At 36.8% G+C, this 24,564-nt stretch overlaps 1 protein-coding gene across 3 annotated transcripts in view; it reads left to right on the top strand.

Annotated features, from left to right (window-relative positions):
• Positions 1 to 24,564, top strand: part of LOC145979500 (protein tramtrack, alpha isoform-like) — a 118,879-nt gene that overhangs the window by 54,362 nt on the left and 39,953 nt on the right. The window contains exon 5 of one of the 3 annotated variants that reach the window (XM_083112436.1): positions 17,183 to 22,060. The exons of the other annotated variants lie outside the window; for them this stretch is intronic. Within the exon in view, the coding sequence (XP_082968562.1) occupies positions 17,183 to 17,640 (458 nt within the window). The 3' untranslated portion in view covers positions 17,641 to 22,060. Of the gene's footprint in view, positions 1 to 17,182; positions 22,061 to 24,564 lie in introns of those variants that run through there. 3 annotated transcript variants of the gene reach the window in all.

Below are 24,564 nucleotides of genomic sequence, written 5' to 3'. Positions count from 1 at the left end.
GTCAGTGTTACCACCGCGACAAGAAGTTGGAAGACCCCGAAGTGTACGCACACATCAGTTTGCAGAAGATGTGTTAACAGCGGTCGCAGAACATCCTGGCACCAGTACGCGAGTGCTCGCTCGGGCACGAAACACGTCTCATGTGAATGTTTGGCGAGTGTTGTCAGATGAAGGAATGCACCCTTTTAAACTGCAGAAAGTACAAGAACTGTTACCTCGTGACTTTCGCCCTCGTATGGAGTTTTGCCAATGGTTGTTGCATCAGCTGGACACAAACCCTCACTTCGGGGCAAACGTATTGTGGACAGATGAAGCCATTTTCACCAGGATGGATGTCTTCAATAGTAGAAACAGTCATGTATGGGACTTTGACAACCCACATGCACTTTTTGTGGCCCATCACCAGCACAGGTTTTCAGTGAATGTGTGGTGCGGGATAGTACATGATCATTTAATTGGACCATACATTCTCCCTGTTCGCCTGAATGGTCGCACGTATCATGCATTTCTTAGTGAGGTTCTGCCTGAACTGTTGGAGACCGTACCTTTTGCACTGCGGCAAGAAATGTGGTACCAACACGATGGTGCACCAGCTCATTTCGATCGTAATGTACGACATTTCCTGCATGACGTGTTTCGCAATAGGTTCATTGGTAGGGATGAGCCTGTGCCTTGGCCACCGAGGTCGCCAGATCTCAACCCTCTCGATTTTTTCTTCTGGGGAGAAATGAAAACCCTCGTATACGACAAACCTGTCACATCAGCTGAGGACCTCGTTGCTCGCATCAACGTCGCCGCCGCGACGGTAGCAGATACACCTGGCTTGTTTGCTCGTACTCGACAATCCTTGATTCGTCGCTGTCATCTCTGCGTAGAAGTAAACGGCAGACATTTTGAAAACCGTCTGTGATTATTGCCCTAGGCAAATACCAGTGAGAACACTTTTGGTATTGCTCCCCACCCCCTTTGTGTGGTGAAAGTGACATCTTCAGTTGGTGTACAGTGACACGGACTGTCTGTGCGTAAGATATTGTAGCATTTGTTGTTTGTTGTGTGTGTGGGGGGGGGGGATATTACGTAGTTGTCGCGTGTAAAAATACACGTTGTCGCAATCATCTGATATTGTGTTTTTCTTTCCCTCCTCCTGTCTCTCGTATGCCACATGACATGATTCGTTCATTCCTCGCGTGTAACTGGGGTATGCAACCGTGCTCAACTTTTCGGATTTTGTGTTCGGTGGTCATGTTTTGATGTTTGAGGTCGGGATGTGTTGTCTTGAACGCATTTCTCATTGTCACGGTCCTTCTTGCTGCGTTACATACCTTTTCCATGCATTGTTGTTGCTGGAAATCCCCAATTCCTTTGAGGACTCCATTGCGCATGCGTGCAGTGAACTTTTCATAGTGACTTCCGGACTGAGCACATACGATTCCTTTATGATTCCCTTGGAACCGCCTCTCTATCTGTGATAGTATTCGTCCCAGTTAGGTGTGACGTTCACTTTGTCACCTTTTGCGAGGCTCCTATCTCGGAAACGAAGCCTCAGTCGTAAAAATGGAACTTAGACTTTTTGCTTGTTTTCGTGTGAGGAATCACCTCCCAAGCGTTGTAAACGACCTTTAGAAACACCCTGTATAGTAGGGCTGAGTCTATACTGTTATCAGATATCTGTATAGAAAAGTAGAAGTGGAATTTAATGGGTGATATCAGTTTATGCTTTCCTGGAGTCCAGTTGTCTTGGAGGGGCTGCAAAGAATGCTGTGAAACACTTTAGCAGTGCATAATTTTCATTACATTTGCACCGGCATTGTTGGGAAAAATGTATTTTGTGATTAAATGATTACCTCAAGTAGACAATCATTTGCACTTCCGATGCAAGTTCATTGTTGTTGGGAAAATATATTTCACCCATTGAAAGTTCACTTTGGTTTGTGACTACTGTTGGCAGGAATCGTTGCTTCATGTCATCTCTCTATGAAATTGTGTATTAAGTTTCATACATATATCTTCGACGTTGAAGTGCAATCAGTTTAAATATAGGGATATCGAAAATTGGATTCAGTTTTCATTGTCCGCATATCAAACATTATCTGAAATCCAGATAATATATATTTATTTACTTTTGGCTAAGCTTTTTTGCGTTGCACTGTAGTTTGGTTTCAGAATTGTATTATACTTTTAACTAGAACAAGTATCCATCAGATTGGAAATCATTATTACAACCTCTGCAGATTGGCATGTTTGATGTTTGTCTTGTGGAAATTAATCCTTAATTTTTGTAATGATAACTTACTGTTTATCTATTATAGTCCACATATTCAGGTGTGTGTTAATAGTAGAAACACTGCATGCACTCAACCCTTTTCTTTTGCAGAGAACTTGCATCCTCTTGCTGCTCTACAAGCATTTTGTCACGTATTTAAGGATGAGATGTAGCGAACTATTAACTCCTCCTGAATATGTTGCAGGGTAGAAAGTGTTGAACTATAGAAAAGGTAAAAAGAATTCTGTTGACTAAATGAGAATTTGTAACTATTTGCATAGCAAATCTGCATACATTTTTTGAGTAAAAGATGAGAGGAGAGGTGCTCTCTAGAATGGTTGTGTTAGGTAAAATATAGAAGCACTAGACAATGGATAATGTCGAATAAAGATTGTATGGCAATGAGAAACCATAGTCAGTAACATTTGGAGAGATTTTAATTCTCTACATACCTTCAGCTTCTTTCTGACATTTTAATTCTCTACATACCTTCAGCTTCTTTCTGACAACTACAGAGTTTTTCAAATGAAACACACTGATAACAAAAATGTCTAATTGATTTCATTTTCATCCCACAAGCAAGACAGCTACAGTTGTTGAAAGAAAATTGTTCAAAATTTTTTTACAAAACATGGCCAAAGTAGCCACTATGTCTGTTTAACACTTCCTGTGTTCAAATGTGCATGTCAAAAACTAGATTCAGAGTTTTACAGGTGATGGTTGCAACACATTGTTCAGTCTTCAGTCTGAAGTCAATCAGCCTAGTGCCCTTGCTGCTTGTTTAAAGACCTCTTGCTGTAGTCAAGTGAAAATAGCTTCTCTCTATAACCTTACACTATGCCAAGGTTAATTCCTTAATAGGACTAGGCTCAAAAGAAGGCAAGTTGCATGCATGCAGGAGGACGGTAAATGACTGAGTTTATAGATGAGCTCAGGTGCAATTATGAGGAGGAACAGAAAGAAATGTATCATGTGGATTGTGTATTGAATATGAGACGGTTGATAAAATATTCTGTTTTATGTTACGGAGGTGTCAATCCATTAAAAATGTTCCCAATAAATATTAGCAAAATAATCCCTCATTGATACTTCAGATGTCTGATTTGTGTATGTATGATTCTAAAGTTGCATATATTGTCACTAACAGATGAGGAAGTTTTACGTTGAATCTTAATATAACAGGATGAGGTACAGTTTTGCTTGAAGTGCAGATTTATTTCAATTCTGTGAAAATGCTTCTCTGCTCTTGGGTGTGGATTTCTCTTCTTATTGCACCTGCTAGTTAAAGCTTATTAAAATATCTTTAATAAATGTCTTTCGACTCCTGTGTATGACAACTTCCACTCTCCAGCTTAGTTTTCACTCATCACAACAGTCTTTCCTCGTTGACATGTCCTGGCTTTCGTTGTGTCCTGTCTATCTATGTGTGTTTGTGATTGTCCTTTCATCAATTTAATTTTATCGCCATTCTTCCCCCATGGTAGCCAAAAGTGGCACAAATGTGGCATTGCTAAACTAAATCAAACAATTTGTCATCAGAAAAAATACATGGAACCATGTACTATGTACAGATAATGGAATTACATATGGAATTGTATGTACGAAAATCACATATATTGGCAGATATATTGATTGATATATTTGTGGAAGAGTATAATCCATGGTCTACAGATAAGTAAATCCTGAATCAATCTTTAACATTATTACGCATTGAACACTGACTAAATCAGGGTGGCTACTCACTGGGAATTCCGTGAATTCTGCGTGAATTTTTCTCCGTAGACGTGAAAAATTGCAACTTTTGTTAATCCAAATCCCATTGAATTAATACATATTTATAAATGCCCTGAGGTAAGTGTTCACAGTTTAGCTTCTATTTTTATCTAGAAGGAAAATAGATCTGCATGGAAAATAAAACTGAATTCTCTCGATCCGTATATTTTGTTAGTGTCCTTTGCAGAACAGTCTACCTGACATGGAAGGTTATTACAAGATAACATATCTTGAAGTTGATTAGTTAAAATCTGATTTTTAAATTCGTATACAATTAACAATTTTTTATTAGTATATCCCGTACTATTTGTGACTTGTGTGTGTAGAGGTACTTTGAGTCTGATTGATTTACTTTATTTTACTTCACTTTTTGTGCCACTTTTGGCTGATTTGCGAAGATGTGGATGAGTGATGATATGATGAAATTGATGAATGGACACTGACAAACATCCATGCCCAGGCTGGGATTTGAACCCGGGACCCCTGGCATCGTAGCACAATGTGCTAACCACTCCCACCATGAGAGGGGTGGGGGCTATTTCAAGTATTTATAAATTGCAAATGTAAACTCCACATCTTAAATTAAATATTTTAAATATCTATATATAGTACTGGTTAATTGAATTGAATTAGAATTTTTGGATATATTGGAATCACACAGACCCTTTATATTGTTAATATATTTGCCTTAGTATGTGTGAGGGTGGTGAGAGGCGATAATACGTAAGGTTGAAATAGGGGAAACATCTGCTTGAGTTTTAGAAAAGTTCGCCTTGAAAACTGGGAATTATACTTTAATTTTATCATGGTCCTAAAGTGCCCACCGTGTAAATATAGCACCCATGCACCAGATTAACTTTGGCACTGTAAAGTTCCTTTCATAAGTACAATATAATGAAGCATAAGGCTGCATCGAAAAATCAGTCGAAACCAGGCTGGCTCGGTAGCTCAGTGGTAGAGATATGGCACGGTATGCCAGAGACCTGGGTTCGAGTCCTGGTCGAGCCTGTATTTTTCACTGAAAAATCGACAAAAAGAAACCTTGTTTGCACATCGGTTAATGAACGGACATCAGTGCACAGGAATGGGATTTTAAGTCATAGTTTTCACACACTGTTGTTAATTTTAAAACTAATCTGCATAAATAGTCCTAATGAAAAATGACATGTTTTTGTATTTGCCCAACTGAAAAAGAACATTTAGAAACTATCATTGGACTTGGTAAGGTATGTGAGTGCATTGTCTTCATCTTCTTAATACTTGGTGGCTATGCTTAGAATGCCAAATATGATCCCTTTGTTTGCAATTTGTAATGGCATTATTCTGCAGAACGTGCCTTCAATGTGAATCTGCAATAAATATTTCAATTCACATTTTACAATATAAACTAAGAGCTAACTTGGTTGACACTCATCAGACGAAGTCCACCTCATTATTCAGTAGTAAACTTTCACAGATCTGTATATAAATTGAGCTGGGATTTTTAGAACAGGCCTCTTAAGTAGTTAAGTCTGTATCAGGTAGCATCAGCATCGATGAATGGTACAAAGTAAATTGACAGGAACCTTCACAATATTCTTTTCAGTTAAAAATGAAGCCGGAGAAAGTTCTTATATTTTGGAGCTTGAGGACCAGATGTTATCCATCAGTGAGTTCCGTACCGTTCACTTGAAGAAGCACAAACACGGACAGAGTCTTCAAAATGAACCGTTCCACATGCAAACTGGATGTGCAGGACTCGAGGACATTGCAGAAATACAAAACTTAGATAACTCGGATTACTCGAAAGACGAAAGCTTCATGACTGAAATAGAAAGCGTTGTTTTTCCAAACACATCGGAAACAGCAGGGACATTTCGTGACTATTGCATTCAGGAATCAAACAATCTGTACAGGTGCCTAATCTGTAAGCGAACATACACTCACTTGAGCAACTTTTGTAGGCACTATGCAACGAACCATCTTCAAAGCAAGATATTCGCATGTCCGCATTGTCAACGGGAGTTCAATAGGAAGGACAATATGTTGGTTCACATTCGAAGTGTCCATAGGTAAAACATGTTGATTTTTGGTCTTATCTCATTTATACTTCCATTTTTAAACAACGTCAGTAAGACAAAACATTCTGTTCATGGCTTGGATATATGAAAGCATTATTAAAGGAAGAATAGTTTTAAAGGTTGTTAAAATGTCTGTTATACACAGTTAGCTGTTAAATACAATGCAACTAAGTTTACTGTCAACGTTTTTAAGTAATGAAATAATGTGTGAATAAAATTTACATTAGCAAACAGTTTCTTTCTTCACAAAATTTTTTTAAATGCTGAACATAAGCATAAATGCTGAAAGCATATTAGTTATTTGAGGTAACCTTCCGTGATTCTCATTCGGTCACATCTATGGGAATGTGAAATTGAACAATTTGTGTTACTCATCATGATTCTTCTTCTGCTGTATACCGGGTGGTCCAAAAGTCCCGGAACGGTCACATATCGTGAGAAATACACATCGAATCGCAAAACGAAAAAATACGTGTTTAATAAGTGAAAGAAAGCTATTCAATGATATCACACTTGATTCCCCACCCCCGCACCGGGGGGTGGGGCAGGTGCAACTCTGAAATTTTAAATGGAAACCCCCATTTTGTATTGTAGAATCGGAAAGATGACTTCATTCCAAGTCCAACGAACTATCAACCATCCTCCTAGCTCAGTTAGGAGCGGAGATATGTCGATTTTAAATTAAACAGAGTATATGGTAGACCCCCCCCCCCTTTCCATATACTCTATTGAAAGGTCTTGATGTGCAGATTCTGAATCTGCAATAGCTTTCACTCTAACTCGATTAGGGGCAGTGCTTTAAATTTTTTTGGGTTTTATGAAATTTTCAATTTTTTTTTCTTTTCTTTCTTCCGAAAATTTAAAATCGCCATGTCTCCGCTCCTAATTGAGCTAAAAGGATGGTTGATAGCTCGTTGGACTCTGAATGAAGTCCTCTTTCAGATTCTACAATACAAAATGGGGGTTTCCATTTAAAATTTCAGTTGCCCCCCTGCGGTAGGGAATCAAGTGGGATATCATTGAATAGCTTTCTTTCACTTATTAAACACATATTTTTTTAGTTTTCCGATTTGATGTGTATTTCTCACAATATGTGACCGTTCCGGGACTTTTGGACCACCCGGTATATTTTCTGGTACATTATTTATTCCTTAGCACTGGCATCTTGGAAATAGTGTTTATACTATACAAGTACATATATTAATAGTTGTTAATTTTAGAAATTTTTAGTTTTTTGAGCAAAGTTGGAATAGACAAATGAATCAATTACTTTCATTTTTTTTGGTAGGGCAAAGTGTCTTGAATTTTTAAAGTAAAGATGAGCCTAAAGACACTTGGTGTTCCATCTCTCTGTTGTACAGTATTTGTATGGAATTAAAAAAGCACTAAAATCACTAAAAAACTGAGGCTTTCTCTAGTAACAGAGATTCATTGTATAGCCAGTTGTTAACACTAAACTAGCATTTTTTCATTGATGGTATTGAAAGAAATTGGACCAGGACCAGTGTCCAGAATTTTCCATGGTAGGCATAAGCTTAATGAAGTACAATAATTATTATTGCAACCCCATTAGTTGTACACAGTGCTTCAAAAAAATGTATACGCACTTCAGGAAAAGAAAAAATTGTTAAAACGTCTTCATACAAAGATGTGTATTTACCTAAAAGTAAGGTTGCAAGTCAGTTTGAAGATTTGAATGCACTTTCTGGGGCATTCTCAAAATACAGAATAAAGTAGCATGATGATGGACTGTTGCAGGGTAGCCCAAATAAAACTATACCCAAAACAAAGGTGGCAAAGTCAGTTTTTTATCACCATAATGTTTTTGTAGTTCTTGTCAGACTTCTTAAGTGACATGTTAAGAGTTTCAAAATCGCAGCTGTGGTTGCGATATTACACACCAGTAGCTTCAAGCTACATTTAAAAGCATTGTGAGGAAACCTAACATGTACTGCTTCTATGCAGACAACGTCACTTCAAACATCTGGTCTGGACAGTTTAGCCTTTTGCACTCTTGTAACTGTATTTGCCCATGTCTTAACATGTAAGTTACAGATGTACTAGATGTACTAACACTCTTCGACTGCATCTAGAAGCGAGACATTTCTTGCAATTTCAGAGGTACATGATGTAGAGTTCATATTGGTGAGCAAGGATTGCATTAATAATTTACGATAATACACTTTAACATTCTGAATGATGCCTTGTTCCATCGATTGAGAAAGATAGAATGTTTGAAGAGAACCAAGCAAGTCGCATGTTGGCAAAGTTCAATGTTAGGGTGGCATGTTGCAGTATTCAAATACAACAAAGCATGGCAATGTTGCTTTTTATTCTACAGTTGTGAACTATTTCTCTCTGCTCTGTGATGTCTAGGGCCTAAGATATTTTTTTTTTCTGGACCTTGAAGACAATGCTAAACCTGATAGTTGTTTGTTTTCCTTCAAGTTGAACCAGAAAACGTTTTTATTTTGCATTTTCCTCCATTGTTTGTCTTTTAGGTTACTTTTCAATTTTTTTTTTACTGTTTGTTGCATTTTTAAAATCATTTTTTACGTTTCTTTTTGCTCCTTCCCTGTTGCTTTTTAAATTTTAAACCCTTTTGCTAGCATAATGTACATATTTAAATTCATATCAATGTATTTTTAGCAAGTATGCCGTTAATCGAAAATATGGTCAATGAAAAAGCTCCGTATTAGATTTAACTGAAATCTTTCGTAATGGTTTAAATAATAAATTGTGTTAATATTTGTTCCTCCAGCAAATGTAAAATACTTTGGGTGAACTCTACACTGAGGTTCCCTTACTGGCCACTATTATCGCTTTGATCTGTGGTTTTAATGTAGAATTAGTCACAACAGAAAAAAAAATAATCGGGTATGCAAGAAACGCAACTCTATTTTTGGATGCTGACCAACTACAGTAAAACCTCATTAATCTGGACTAATGGGGGGGATAAGTTGACTGGTAGTTCGGATTAACTGAAATAACCTAAATGAACAGTAGAAAGTGCATTAAAACTCCGTTTATAGCAACAAAACCAGTTTATTATGGTGTATCTAAAGGGCATAGGCCTTAAAGCAAGGGGAGTCCATTATAGAGCAATATGATGAATGCGATTGTTGACTTTTAGCCACATTTAAAACCTTGCATTCTGCTTTTTTTTTCCTCCGGATTAGGCGAAGTCTGGCTTATTGGGGTCTGGATTAACGAGGTTTGACTGTACTGTATTGTACAAGGGTCACTCTGATAGGAGGTGAATGACTTATACAGAAAAACCTTGCAGTGTAGAAAACAAAATATTAATTCTGTCTTTCCATTTGTTTCGGTAGTTTAAACAACCAGCCAATGGATTTTATTGAATTATTCAACTATTCCCTTGCAATTTCTGAAGAAAATCAGTTTTCATGTTAAAAGAATGAAAATTATTTTTATGTAATTTTTTTAATAATTTTAAGGTTATTTTATAGGTCATTTTTTGAGGTTTTTAGGTCATGAACTTCCGAGCCCTAGTGATGTCAACCATACCTTTTTGTTGAATCTCCATTCATTGGGAAGTTTCTGTATGTCAGTGTTTTGGAAGCATCCTGGTTTTGCTGCCTTGCCGATCACTAAGGGCTTTCCATTTCACCTGACATAAAACCACACAGAAAAAGTCAATCTTTCTTGCACAATTTCCTTCCTGAACATTTTTCACCTTTCAAACAGCAATCTGTTAGGTAGCACATGAAGGAACAGTTCACTCTTGTCACCATTCACTATGCTTTCAGGCCATATCTCTTGATTATGGCTGGTGGTTTAGCAGCCCACTCCTCAATGGTTTCACTATGTACGTCAGTCAATTTACCTCACAGTTTGTTAAAATCTATCTGGTGTATTTTGTTGGATGCTTTGAATTCAGTCTTCTCCAGTTTTTGATCAACCTTTTCAGCATATTCCTGTAACATAGGACTGGACAGGGTGGTGATTTTGTTTTAAACACCATTGTAAAAAGTGTGTGTCAAAATATGGAACATGTTTTAAAGTATTGCATGTTTCAGGTACATGGGCAAATTACAAAAAAAAAAAAAAAATGGCTGCTTCTTTTGGCTGGCAGGATAATCTCCCAACATTAGAGTCGACGAGCGATATGAAAGCTGCTGATCTTGACAAGTCCTCGCAGAGAGAGAGAGAGGGTGATACATTTCCACTGTTGTCACCTACTCACCGTTCGGGGTTCTCGCCAGCTCTTACAAAATAAAAAACAACGGCTTACATTCGAACAATTGTAAATTGGCACTGTATGGCTATTATTGGAACAATCAATATCAATCTTGCACGAGTATTACCAGAAAGCTTTAGACAATCGTATTGTGCTGTAAATTAAATGTGTAGAATCTTGAAAGTAAGTGAAAGAAATGAAATATTTTATTGACCATTATTGTATAGAGAAAAAGTTCTCTTGCGAGCCGATATTTATTAAATTAGAAAATTAGATTTGAAATAACTTCCAGTGAGAAAGTTACAAAGAAAAATCCAAATTTTATTTGTATGATATTTACAGTAATATGTTATTTGATTACTGAGAAAACGAGAGAAGAACTTGATTCATTCTTTTGTGGTGCGGCAAGGCAACTTCGTTCGCTGCAGATACCATAAGCTGTTCTTGTGGCACTCGCAATAATAAAACAACTGTCTGGTGTGCATAATATGAACTGAAAAGAAAAATTAAAATGCCATTTACTTACATAACGCTCATTCCGTACTGCTGTCAACCTCATCACTTGATTCAAGTTCTTTGGAATCTGTCTCTTGCAAATTTATAATGACCTGCTCGATGACATCGTCTCTGACTATTTCACGCTGGAAGTCATCTTCTTGTAATTTCTCTGTGTGAGCCACACAATCTGCCCACTCGGAAACACCTATTCTGTCTATTGCTTCATGAGTCAGTTTCTCTACGTCGGCCATTTTGAAAGTCTTGTTCTTGTCAGCTACGTACCCCTTCACCTGGGCCCAAATCATTTCAATCGGGTTGTACTGACAATGATAAGGTGGGGGACGAAGAACTCTGTGACCATATTCTCTTGCGTAACTTTTGAGAGTTGGTGTATGATGTTTCACCAACTGCAACAATTCTGCTCGGGTTTGCTTGCTTGTGTGAGGAATGTTCTTGTTACAGAGCCATGCCATAGTACCCGCCTTCCTTGTGTTCGAACAAGGCATTTTATCCACTTGCAAGGGGCAAGGAATGTATGCTCGCGTTGTCCATTACAATCATGGATTCAGGAGTGAGAAACAGCAAGACCTGCTTGCGAAACCACTTTCGAAACACTGAGAACGTCTGAACAATAGTCAGTACTGTTTGTTTTGGAGCGGAAAACCAATTTACTTTGGGGAACAAAGCCTGTAGCAGCTGAACCAGCATGACACACTATAAGATGAGCACCACCTTTTCCTAATTGCACCTTTAACCCACCAGAACTATCACTCATTCTCCACCAGCTCGTCTTCGAGTGATTCTGGTTGACCCAGGTTTCATGTAAATAGTATATATTTGCAGTACCAGCTTTCCCGATTTCGTGCATGGTTCTGAGGAAGATCACTCTCGCAGCTACAACATCACCCTTCTCCATTAAAAATTTCCTCCCATCGTTGCCTTTCGTATATCTGAACTCCATGTTCTTCAAATTTTTAACACTGACCACGTACTGCCTGCAAACCCGATAGCTTCCTTCAATTTAGCCCTAGTTTCACTGCAGTAGGAAATTCGCAATTTGTGTATATATCAAATATAATAGTACGCAAAACCCCTTTATCAAAATCGTCCAAGTGCGTAACATTTTTTCGCCGATTACGACGTTTGCCAGGCGAGTGAAAAGAAACCGACCCTGTATCACCAATCGATGACCTGGCTTCCTTCGCAATCGTCTGAACTGTACGCAGACCTATTCCACATGCAGCCGCTGTATGCTCCTGACATTTGGTAACACTGCTCCCTGACGAACACGAGGCACTGTCTGCATTGCGAGATTCTCTTTGGAAGAAGTGATACACTTTGTACACCATATCTTGCGTTTGTTTGTGTAGAACTCGATGCTTAGGTGTTTCTGTAGCCATATTGCACACGTATATTGACAAATTTTTGTGATCACACTGAAGAAACAAGAACAGTCACAACGAAAACCAAACTGATTCTTACCGCTCGAAAAACAAAAGAACGACATCGCATGTTTTCCACGGCTGTCTGTACTTCCTCCTTTTGCTACTACGCATCGAGGCTTGTTCAAGGTCAGCCGCTTTCATATATCTCTTCGACTCTAGTAGGTTGTTGATGTGTTGGCCATTTCTTAAAAAAATCCCTCAAATTACTGCTGATAACCACTCGATTGTGTAAAATGGATAACTACAATTAAATGCATTGTGCACATTATAGATTATAGCTAACTCCAGAGTAGTTACAAAACAATGACTATTATTATATTGAGACACTGTTCTGGTCTGAGTAAAGTTCAAGCAAGACAACCTACATTGTGTATCGGGAATCTCTGGAGTGAGTGAACAAAAACAAGTCTCTGCACAAGTATACTCTGTCTGGGGTATCTCTGGAGCAAGGCTTCACATACCGGCAGAGAAGGGGGGAATCGAGTGGGCAGAGCGAAGCAGTACATGCTGCTGCGAAGGCTGGTAACTGCAGAAGCTTCCCCCTCCACGCAATCCCGTTCCCTCATGTGTTCATTGGTGGAGCCATCTTGCATCACTACTTGCGCACACACTTGTCTTTGTTCGCCTGCTCCAGGGACAGAGTATAGTGACTAATAGGGCTCGAATAATGAACTCGCGAGAGGGGAAATGAGTGCAGCTACCAGCAATTTGCAACAGCACATACTACAGTGCGTTTGACGAAAAACCGGCCCTGCGGTACATGTTTAATAGTTGGCCATTTGCCTGTTTCGTTGTTGTGGCAGTCTTGTATGTACGCTTACTTGTAGCGGGGAGTGAGGGGGTGCTAGGAAGGGGCAAGAGGGGTGGTAGAGGAGGTGGGATGGAGGGAGGGAGGGTGGATGTAGCGTAACAGTAAAAGGCTGTATTGTTTGGTGAGTCACCATCAGCTTCCTCCACGCTTTCCAAGTGTTGTGTTGTCGGTTAGATTGTGTTGTTGGTGTTGTGGGTTAGATAGTGTGACTACCATGCCGTTTAGTGCTAAAGAACGTGCGGACCCTAAGGATATGTTCTTCTCTTAGCTTAAAAACCGCAACGATATGTGAGGAGATCTTGTTATGGCACCTCGAATACCCTCCACAACTTCTTTTGTTAGTACAGACCTCTGCCGTTTAGGTTTCATGTTTAACAAGGACCCTGTGCAACGGAATTTCTTTACCATATCCTGAATTGAGCTTCTCGCAGCAGCGACCTTCCCAAATGTTGCTGAAAATTTCACACTAGCATCTGCATATGAATTTGTTCTAAAGTAATGTTCCACAATGAAAGCACGTTCTTTAGCACTAAACGGCATGGTAGTCACACTATCTAACCAACAACACAATCTAACCGACAATACAACACTAGGAAAGCGTGGAGGAAACTGATGGTGACTCACTGAACAATACAGCCTTTCACTGTTACGCTATGCTCCATCCACCCTCCCTCCCACCTCCTCTACCACCCCTCTCGCACCTTCATCGCAACCCCTCACTCCCCGCTACAAGTACACGTACATACAAGACTGCCAATACAACGAAACAGGCAAATGGCCAACTATTAAACATGTACCGCAGGGCCGGTTTTTCGTTGAACACACTGTACTTTGCTCTGCCAACTCACTTTCTCCCCGTTATGCCAGCCTTGCTCCACAGATTTCAGAGACAGAGTATACATCTTTAATTGGTACTTTAGTATTATACGTACTACCTGGTTAGGTTAGGTGTATTAGCCCCAGTTTCACCTAACCTAACCTAACCAGGTAGTCTGTATAATACTAAAGTACCCTTTAATAATTCTCCTAATTGTTTTCACCATCCTAATGAAATATATAAAAAACATTCAGGTAAAATGAGACAAAAAGTTAATAATGAGTGAAGGGGGAAAACTGGTGTAATGTCTTGAGTACATCATTTCACCAGTTCGAACCTGTCTTCCAGTATTCTGAATGTTTTTGTCATCTCCGTTTGCCTTTACATGACAAAGTATTTCTGGATCTTAGTTATGATTGACGAAGTTGTTGAATTAACTTATTGACAACTCTATGATTGACGAAGTTGTTGAATTAACTTATTGACAACTCATGGCTTGAAATATCAATGTTCTTTATTACAGCTGTTGATTTCCCTCAAGTGTGTATATATTTCCCCTCATTACTGTGTCTAATTTGTATATGATAATGCAGTAAATATAAGGATGTTTAGTAGCTTTAATTATAATTTGCATGTTACTTGTAAATTGTACTGTGAAACAAAGGTCTACACAAGACAACATGCATTCCAGGATATGGTGCCTAACAGGCTTTAAAACAGTAGAATGTCTTGAATTTTCATTGCTTATTGAGTTGTGAATAAAATGTGTGAATAAAAACTTTGTTACATGAATTTAATGAAATCATAACTTTATCGTGTGAATACACCTGGGTTTGTGCGACCTGATTTTTTGAAATCATGTTATTGTGGCTTTGAGTTCTTTTTTGATTAGTACAGATTTTATAAGGGTTGTTCAAGTGGAATGTCTATGTAATGAGTACAAGAGAATGATATCTCACGGTAGCCACCGTCATTAACATCAAAATTGTATCCAATAATTGCATATACTGAACTGAGAAAAAAAATCATATTATAATGTTCGCTGAAGATGAGGATAAGTAATGATTAGAACAGTCTGTGAAAAATCCATGCTTTAGTTGCAACTCTGATGCTGAAGATCAAGTATTACATCTTGTTGATGGTGGATAACCTGTTATTGTTACGTGAGGGTAGTGATAATTTGTTTTTAGACACTGGTGCGGCAATCACCTTGTTTTAGACATATCGTAAGGTGAAAGTTATTCCTGTGCATATAGCACCGTGCCATGACGGTACATTTAGGGGATGTGCGTGTATGGCCCAATACATTCTCGACCTACCATTTTGGAAGTGATGTGATCAGCACCATGCTCTGGCTGCCTTTACCTCCCAGGTACCCATTGATTTGAGGGTGGGTGAGCCTCAGAGCTGCTTTATACGGGAACGAGACCAGAAGAATTCCAACCTTAGATTACCCACCTATTGTCTCCCGTGTGCCAATCAAATGCCATACTGACTAGACCATTTAAACATCTCCGAGGCAGATGGTGATTGATAAACATCACACACGCATCAAGGGATTGTTTAATTTTAGTTACTTTAATTTTAGATTTAAAAATGTTGATCCCATTGTGATATTGTATGTGCTTGTAATACTGTCAATTCGTGCAGAGACAAGTCAGGACTGAAAAATTTCACGTGCATTTCAAAGTAGTGCTTTTCTTAGCCACAAGGCTATCAAAAGATTCCCCACCTTCTTCAGTATATACCGATGCACTTTAGTATGGGTCTAGAATACTAACACCAGCTTTTGACTTGTGCACATGGTACTGCAATTTGTTGGCTTATTCTTTTTACGCAATAGTTTCTGTTCACAGCATTTATGTAAATAAAAATATTATCTGTTCTATCTCTTTTAAGGGCAAAACTAAATCGTCTTATGCTATGAACAAAGAGCATCCTTTGGATCTATACTCCATTTGAACAACCTTTATAATTCATTTTCGTTTAAGATCTGTCAGTGAAAGTGTTCATTTATTCCTTTTTATACCTTTTGTCTTGGTTGTGACATTCATTTTTATTGCTTATTTTTGCAAATGAATGATATTTTTGTGGGGGTACATAAAAATACTTTGACACCTGTTCATAAAGATATTGAAATTTGCATTCCAGCTTTTTTACTCCAAATAAACTATTAAATTGTGCATTGGCTGTTTTCATTACTTATACAACTTTGCAATGCAATTTTAACGTTACTTGCAAATTGATCCACTGCTTTTGTCCGTTTCACAAAGTCAGAGAAAACGAATGTTACAGCGTTAACGATTTCATTTCACTGAAGTGAGTGAGCTCCGCGATTGACCGTAACGGAGAAATATAGGGCAAGATTTGAACTTTCTGAGTAGAAGATCCTTAGATGGCTGCTCAATCTTGGAAAAGGTAATTGCTCTTGAAGTAAAGTTGTTTTCAAAGTTGCTGCAACCAAAGTAGTGCTTCCTTATTGTACATAAAAAAAAGATAAGAAAAAGGCATTTGGATATTTCTGGGTTACTATACCACTTTCTTTAGTTTTATAATTTTTTTATGCATTTCTATTTGTTATGAGATGGAACCAAGTAAAATGCATGGGTGTTGTCGTTTTAAAACATCAAGAAGTTCAAAAGCAAGTTGCTTGTGTAGGTGCAGTACAGTGTGTATGACCCAGAATATCCTGCTTTTGACATATGTTGTGCATTTGTTGTGTGACAGCAGATTAGCTTGCTCTTGTTTTATTAAGGGCCTGTAGCATTGTGGAAATCAGTTTAAACTTTGAATGCATTATGTAGCAAGGTATTGTTTTCAATAAAGCCTTTTTGTAACGTAGCCTTGTTTGTTATTTAACTGTGCTGTGATGAGCAGCATCCTTCCTAACCTGGGGTGACTGAAGTTGTTTCGTGTAGGCCTGTTAGTTCTGTTTAGACTGTAGCCCTTTTCATTAATTGCTTCATAGTCTTAGTTTTATTTAATAAGGTCTCTGCACGAAGAATGCCTCTTTTTTTGTTTTCAGTATGGAATACCTACATACACAGATTTTCCAAAAATGTTGTGCTGTCCGTTAAAAGTACATTTCTCAGTTTTTTTAAAATGTTAAGTTACCATGCAGTTGTTTTGATGAGAAAGAGAGACATACATGCATGTAATTGTAAATGTTTGAAACTCTTCTGTCTTGTGGCAGCATAATTTATGGAAAATCAGGATTTTGGTAGATGTGATTATGTTGATGTCATTTTGCATGTTAGCTCTTTACTGATTTTTGACTTGTGCTTTAAACATATTTTTTCTCTTGTTGTTTTCAGATGCGCTTTTAAACCTGAAGGTCAAGGCAGAGTCTCTGTGGGGGAATTACGGCACCCCGTCAAGGTTGGACGAAACGCCCACGCCGCCGCCCCCGCCACCACCAACCAAGAAAAGAGCTCGAAGAAGAGCAACAAGCTCGGGGGATCCGGCAGAGCAGCTCACTGAAATGAGCGTGCGAGGTCTCAACCTTTTCAAGTATGCGTCGGTATCAGAAGGCTTGTATAAATGTATAGAGTGTGAGAAGTCTAATATTGATAAAACGTTCAAAAATAAATATAGCTTCCAGCGCCACGCGTTTCTTTATCACGAAGGTCATCAGCGGAAGGTGTTTCCGTGCCCGGTGTGCGGCAAAGAGTTTTCCAGACCGGACAAGATGAAGAATCACATGAAGACGGTGCATGATTGTTTCATGCCCAAGGACTGCGTATTTCCCTTGGGGTTCTTTTTACCACCATAGAAGATTTAGTTGTGGAAACAGTAGGGTGTTATTCATAATGTTAAAGTTTCAGGGAAGTTGAAAAAAAAGCAAGACAAGGTCATGTCAAGCATATTTACAATGTTTTACTATTTTGTATTTGTTGATGAATGTTCAATTTTATGCAATATTACAGGCTCCCACTTACACTAGATTTTTATCTGTCACTGTGTGTATTCATAATGGCTTTAAGGGAAATTTCACAATTTTTAAGCTTGTCTTGCACATAAAACACCTTTTTTCCATCATTCCACAAATTTCTGTAATCATAACAGTTCACTGTGTTCTCCTAGCAGTTACAAACTTGGGAATGAATTTGCCGTTTGCCGAGAGTTCATGTCACAATTGACGTGCCGTTTGAAAGGAGATAAGTTGTTACAGAAAAATTTTATATTGATAATGTTTGTGTAGTAATTTATGGGTACTTCTCCCATATCTGTTGGTGCTTTGCCTACCACTGCCTAATGTTCACAAACTTGTGAGCATAATGAAGAAAAATATTTAATGTGTTTGTGCATAATGCTCATTTACAAGTCTTGGAGGTCTTTGAGTAATATAATTCAGTTGTGTAATGAGTTATTGTGCATAAAAAACTATTGTACAGGTGATAATTATTAGTAAGTACTGTGGTATGGTATATTCTTTAATTCTACTAACAAGGGTTTATTATGGTGAGGCTGCCAGACACATATTACATGAGGAAAAATATACTATATACATTAAATTTAATCACATTTTCTTACATATTTTTGAAATTATGCTACAGGAGATTGTGATACATATAAAAAAATATGAACACACATAATGTACATACATACATGGTTTTCAATCTGCTACATTGCTTTTAGGTACTTTCCCTATATATCTTGAAACACTATCGCTTTCAAAATGCATAATAAGAACTTTCCATGTTGCATGTCAAGAATTTTGACACTTATTTGTGCCCAGTACTATTAATAATTTGTCTTGAGTCAATTACCTTCCATATTTACCATCATCTTTAAGTAATTTTACCACAGCATACAATACACTTTATCATATTTGACACAGACTGTGCAATTTTTCTTTTTCTTTAGTAAGTCAGTTTATTTCTTTAGCAATTGCAAGTTCAGCTAGTGAAGTTAGCTTACATATTTATTCAAAATACACCCAGTAATCTGCATAATATGGATAGAAGAAATTTATATATATTTTTTGTTGGTTAATATATTGTTTTTTCCCCCCAAGTGAAGTTAGTTCTGTTATAACTTTGGCAGTCCAATTGCCAAGCGTCTTTGACTGTAGGATCTTATTTTTCTATTTGCCATACATTTTCACCCGAAATCTGCACCGAAAAGCAGCTCTTGGTTTTCAATTTACAGAGGAAAAAAACAAAACATTTATGTTTAGTAATCTTTATTATAAAATATGAAAAGTTCATAACATGCAGCTGATGTAACATGACCGCAGGATATTGTTATTCCCTTATCCTATTTCTTCCTTATTTCTCTCACTTAAGAGAAAATGATCGCTATGATGGTGATAATTTTGATCAAAAATTTCATATACTTTCTGATCTTCAGTAACAGCAAATAAAACATAACAGAAGGGAAGCAAATACCATTCTCTCGGTTTCTCCTCGGTTCCTAAAGTGGCTGAAATTGCATTATGCAAATAAATCTGGATTATACTATACATTTATAGCATTGATGTGGTTAGTTCACTTTTCAGTGTGAAAATTATTTAGAGAACAATTTTTTCTCATGTTGCCCTCAAGAATAAAAATAAAATCTTTTTATGAGTTGTCTACCATACATTTGGAAAGTACAAATCTGTTATTTGTATATACACAATTTAGGGCTGATAGGTTTTTTTGTTTACTTTGTGAATGTGTCTGTGTGTGTGTGTGCTGCTCTTTCTCTACATGGAAACCCAAATTGTGCATTTTTATCTAACATGCAAATCACAATGCTTACAAATACAAAATCTCAACAAATGTAATAAACAATGAGGAATGTTTATCTTAAATATCCAATAATATTTTACATAATTGTTGTTTCTTGCTGTGATTGCCGTATATTCGTATATATCCATTAGGACTCACGACAAGCATAACAGACACACTTCCTTTCACAACAAAAGGCAGTTTAGTTACTCTGCTGTTGAATAAATAGATACATTTTTCCCATTCTATTTTCATGCTGTAAACATTATGCATAATTTCTCCAAATTCCACTAACCATTCAGGCTTGAATGAAGTGACACAGTATGCTTTTAGAACAAATTTCTGGTACACTATTATTGACAATAAGTCATCTGAAACGAATTGTCTGGCAGCTCCTATCAAAAGTCGTGTTGGTAGATTTTCTTTTCCTCTGAATTAACTACAATGGAAACATAGGTATAAATTGTTTGAAATTTATTTTTGTGATTTCCACTGTTTCATTGTATTGACTGTTAGCAATCAGCAGTTCTGATTAAAAAAAAAGTCTCTACCTCTTGATAACCATCAACATGTGATAAAAACTGGTGCGTAAGTTAACTTCTAATGTCTCAAATTATGCGTTAGTTAAACTAGACGAAACTCGCATTCAATAATTAATTTTTGTTAATTGGAATAATTAACTAGTCATTGTTAGTTGAATCTGTATACATTCTAGCAAGTTGAAAATTTCAAGCTTATTCTGGTGCATTTTTGAATGACACTCTGCAGAATGCGAGTGTTAATTTAGTTATATGATTCCTGATAGGAAAGTGCTTATTGGACCTTGTAAAGGATTAACTTCTCTACCCTGCTGGAGGAAAATCGTTTCACAAAATGAAACTTTCAGTTTATTTCTTTCCGCAAAACCAAGATAATTAGATGTATAATAAATAGCATATATTAAAAAAAATGTTGCAAATTATAGTTAACATGTTGTTAAGAATTTATAATTATATATGTAATTGGGCACAGGATTTAATTGTGGAGTATATTGGTCCACATACATTAGAAGTAACTTTTTCATACAGTAACCAGCACAGGTATAGACATGTTGGTTGCAGGTGTAGATTTCATTAAGTACTGTTAATGGAATTTTAATCTCTGTTGCTCACTTCCTTATTAACATGGTTTGTATAACTGTTGACCAGTGAAGGAATCTACTAGTTGTTGGATTAGGGAAAAATATTTTGGTTTAGGAAAGGATGTTTCAAGATTGAATCTTCAAACATATAAGGTAACAATAAAAGCTCAAGCAAACATTTAGGATTGTTGCTACTAGAATTTAGGTGTTATTGTTGGATGGTCATTAGTTTACTTAAGAAGAATATAACCTGAATTTTTTGCATATTTTGTTATTCAGATTTGTATGTCGTTCATAATATTTACACTTGCAAATGCAGGCATTAGATTTATGTAATATAGAATGTAAATGTTATTTTCAGAGAATGGTATTTAAGTTAAGGTTGCTGCAGCTTTTCTTTCATTTTTATTTTCTCTCAAGTTTTATTGAGACTCTTTACATGTTTACCATTAAAAAGTACTACCACAGGAGGATCTGTTCTGCAGCACAAATTTTGTATATTTCCGTAAGACCAACGGGGAGAATGAATTGTTTTAAGTTTTGCTAATGAAGTGCATTTGCGTAAAATATTTTTTTAGTTTAAAGAAGTTTCTCGTATTTTTTCTTGTAATTGTCAGAGTATGAAATTTGAGATGAGACCAAGACCCTTGAAAAAACTTGACAAGCTAGACTTCTATACTTGCGAAAGTTTTCAGTGCAACATGCTATATATGAGAATGAGATTTTACGTTTCCTGATTTTACATTTTCCCATATTATACATTCAGTCTTGATGGTCCCAGCGTAGCAAAATGTTATAAAATTTTCCCCCATTTTACATTTTTCCGCATTTAGGTTCTTTCATCTTGGTCCACTGAAAAACATAAAATCGAGATTCCACTGTACCACTTCACACAAAAGATGAGACTGTCAAATCAAGTCTCACCTCAATACCATCCTTATGGTGAAATTTGTTCCTCAAAGGATAATGCCCCCTCCTCCTGGAATGGCAGAACTTACGTAGTTTTTAAATAGGTGGAAATAATTAGTGGTGGAAATGAACAAAGTTAAACTCTTAGCATTTTCAGTTTCTTCTATTGGAACAGATACTAATTTCAGTTCTTTGCAAATTATGGAGTTATCGAGGACAGAAAAGCCTCCGTGTGCCATTTTCAGTGTCCAGTGTGAGTTCTCTAACGTTCAAGTTTCAGCATTCTGAAGGAGCTTTCAAATGATTACATGAAACATTTGTTTTATGGTCCAATATACTAGTTTATGAACTTAAGCTTTTTTGTAGTTCTTTGGATTTTAGTTCATTTACTGTGCATTTCTTGATTGTCATCATGGTCATCCAGCTAATTGTGTATTTTACATTTGGCGTGCTGGAAAAGTGCAACATCCAGCAGATAGAATCTGTTGAATAACATTCAGAGTAGAATGTGAGTGCATATAAATCTCTTAAATAGGTAGCTGGGGACAACCCTGTGGGGTAAAGGCAGCTAGGTGTGATCACACCATCCCAACTATGGCCAGGAGGATGAAGGATATGTGAGAAACTACCTTCACATCACTTCATATGCCTTCATGACACGTGTGCACATGCACAGGATACCTTTACCTTTTTTCACCTTATAAATCTCAAGAGATTGTTTGTATATCAAGTCTCAGTAATCCTAGATTGACTGTAAAACAGCAATTTGAAAAAAAAAAAGGTGCCACATTATCAGTCAACAGCAGCCTACACTGAAAGCACAAGCATGCTAGGGATCCATCAATGCTTAAAGTTAAGTCCACTGTATGCCCTCATAGGCCGGTTGGGATGATATACAGTTAAAATTGTTTCCAAACCACTATGTGCCTCCACCAATATTAGTAACTGGTCTTTCCCTTCCAAGACCTTAAAAATATAAAACTTGCTGCAGTTTAAAAATATATTTATATTGCAAAGTGATGTTCCTATATATCTGCCACAGAAATACAAAACCTTTCAAGTTCACACATATTTCATCAAGTAACATTTAATAAAATTCGCGTTCTCACAAACACATTGGTTATAATATCACAGTTCACTTGATTCATGTTCAGATTACATAGTTTAACGTTGAAGAACATGAGTGTGATACACAGTATTCAAATAGGGTAGCAAAGATGTGTTGGTGACAACAATGTGTATATCCTGTATCGGTATCAAAAGTTTGCAGTTTGGGGACAGATTGGGTTATGACACTTGTTTACATATTAGTGTTTTGAATTTACCATTGTTGAAAAGTTTTTTAAAAAACACTGACCACTGACATACTTGTATTTGCAGGAATCCTAAACCTTTACTTGTGTCGGTAAAGATCCATGAAATAAGTTTTTTCTCTTTAAGGATGTACCATTTTCTGTAAACTAACTAAAAAGTCAACTCTAGTGCAACAGCCCTTTGAGAGCCAAGACCTGCCAAGTGGCTCTTCGTTGGATGACATGTGGTGAGGGCTTTTGAGTCCCATTGCTGCTGTTTTGCAGGTATTGAGCCTAGAGCCTGGTACTTCTTTTGAAGTAGCTTCACAGTTGTCCTCACAATGCTGGCCAATGAGCTTCTGCTCAGAATTGACTGGACTGCTTGCACCAAAGTGGATCACTATGTGGGAGCACCCAAATTATAAACACATTTTTCTTCATTTTATTATTCTTTGTGTCCTAAGTGCTCATCCCTGAGGTTGGTTTTTGATTTATTTTTTTCCCTGTGATTTTCCTGCTCGCTTCATATTTTCTGTCCATTTTTCTTGCTTGTTTAGTTTTCCATGCCATTGTGGAAAATATACCATGGGATTTGTTTATATTATAATCTTTGTTGCATTTTTCTATTTGTTCCTTTCTTCTTTTTTCTGTTGCTTTTATAATTCACATCTTGAGCAATTTGTTGGGTACACTCCATCTTAGACATTTTTTACCTTCTATTATTTCTTATGTGTCAGGTTACGACTTACCACCCTGTACCTTCTGTGGATGATGTATTTCATCAAACTTCTCTTGCTATGTGCTCATCTCAGAAGTTCATGACGTAAATGTCAAAATACATGGTTTCTTTTTCAATGGAAAAACTCTTACACTGATTACATTACCGACATACAGTGCAATGAACCATTCTCTTTCCTCATGAAACATTTGCAATTTTATATCAGATCAGTAAAGCAATGGCTATTGGCATCAGTAAATTTAATATCCATACTTCGTTTGTATTGACAAAAAATTCCCAATTTTAAATATTAGCAAAGACCAAATATGTTTAGGTCATATGAAACTTAGAGATGGGCCACATTAACCAGTGTCGGATTGGTATTGGCTGATATAGATACGTTGGAGTATTTGTTTATTGGTAAAAGTTGCAGTTCAATATATGCCTAAATAACCTGTAATTTAGTTCAAAATTCTTCCATTCTTTGATTTTGTTTTGAATGTAAGATTTAGTGTGTATATTACAATTTCTAAAGTAAATGTGTGAATATTCCTATGGAAAATATTTGCAGTCACCTGGATGCATACAGTAACCATTTATACTTTTCAAGGAACATCTACAATTCTGCATTTGATTAGTAGAATATTATTATCAGTATTGTTGCACTTATGCTTTTATCGGTATTTGGTCAATTTTCATATCGTCCACCCCGTAACAAAAATAGTTTAAAAATTATCATTACAATTAAACTCCAGTCTTAATTTTTCTAGCCATTACTTCCATTGTTCCCAACCTTAAATATTTATAGGATATTGAACAAAATAAAAATATAAGGTGTAATGAAATGAAACGCTGTTCTTATATATGCTTAAAATCAATCTTTTAGTTGAATGACAATTGTTCCAGCCCAGATATTTTTATTCTAATTTTAACATTTCTTTTC

Source organism: Lepisma saccharinum, chromosome 26 (assembly GCF_977018435.1).
Source record: "Lepisma saccharinum chromosome 26, izLepSacc3.1, whole genome shotgun sequence".
Lineage (NCBI taxonomy): Eukaryota > Metazoa > Arthropoda > Insecta > Zygentoma > Lepismatidae > Lepisma > Lepisma saccharinum.
The sequence above is the reverse complement of the archived record's forward strand: the minus strand, read 5'-3'. Positions and strand labels throughout refer to the sequence as shown.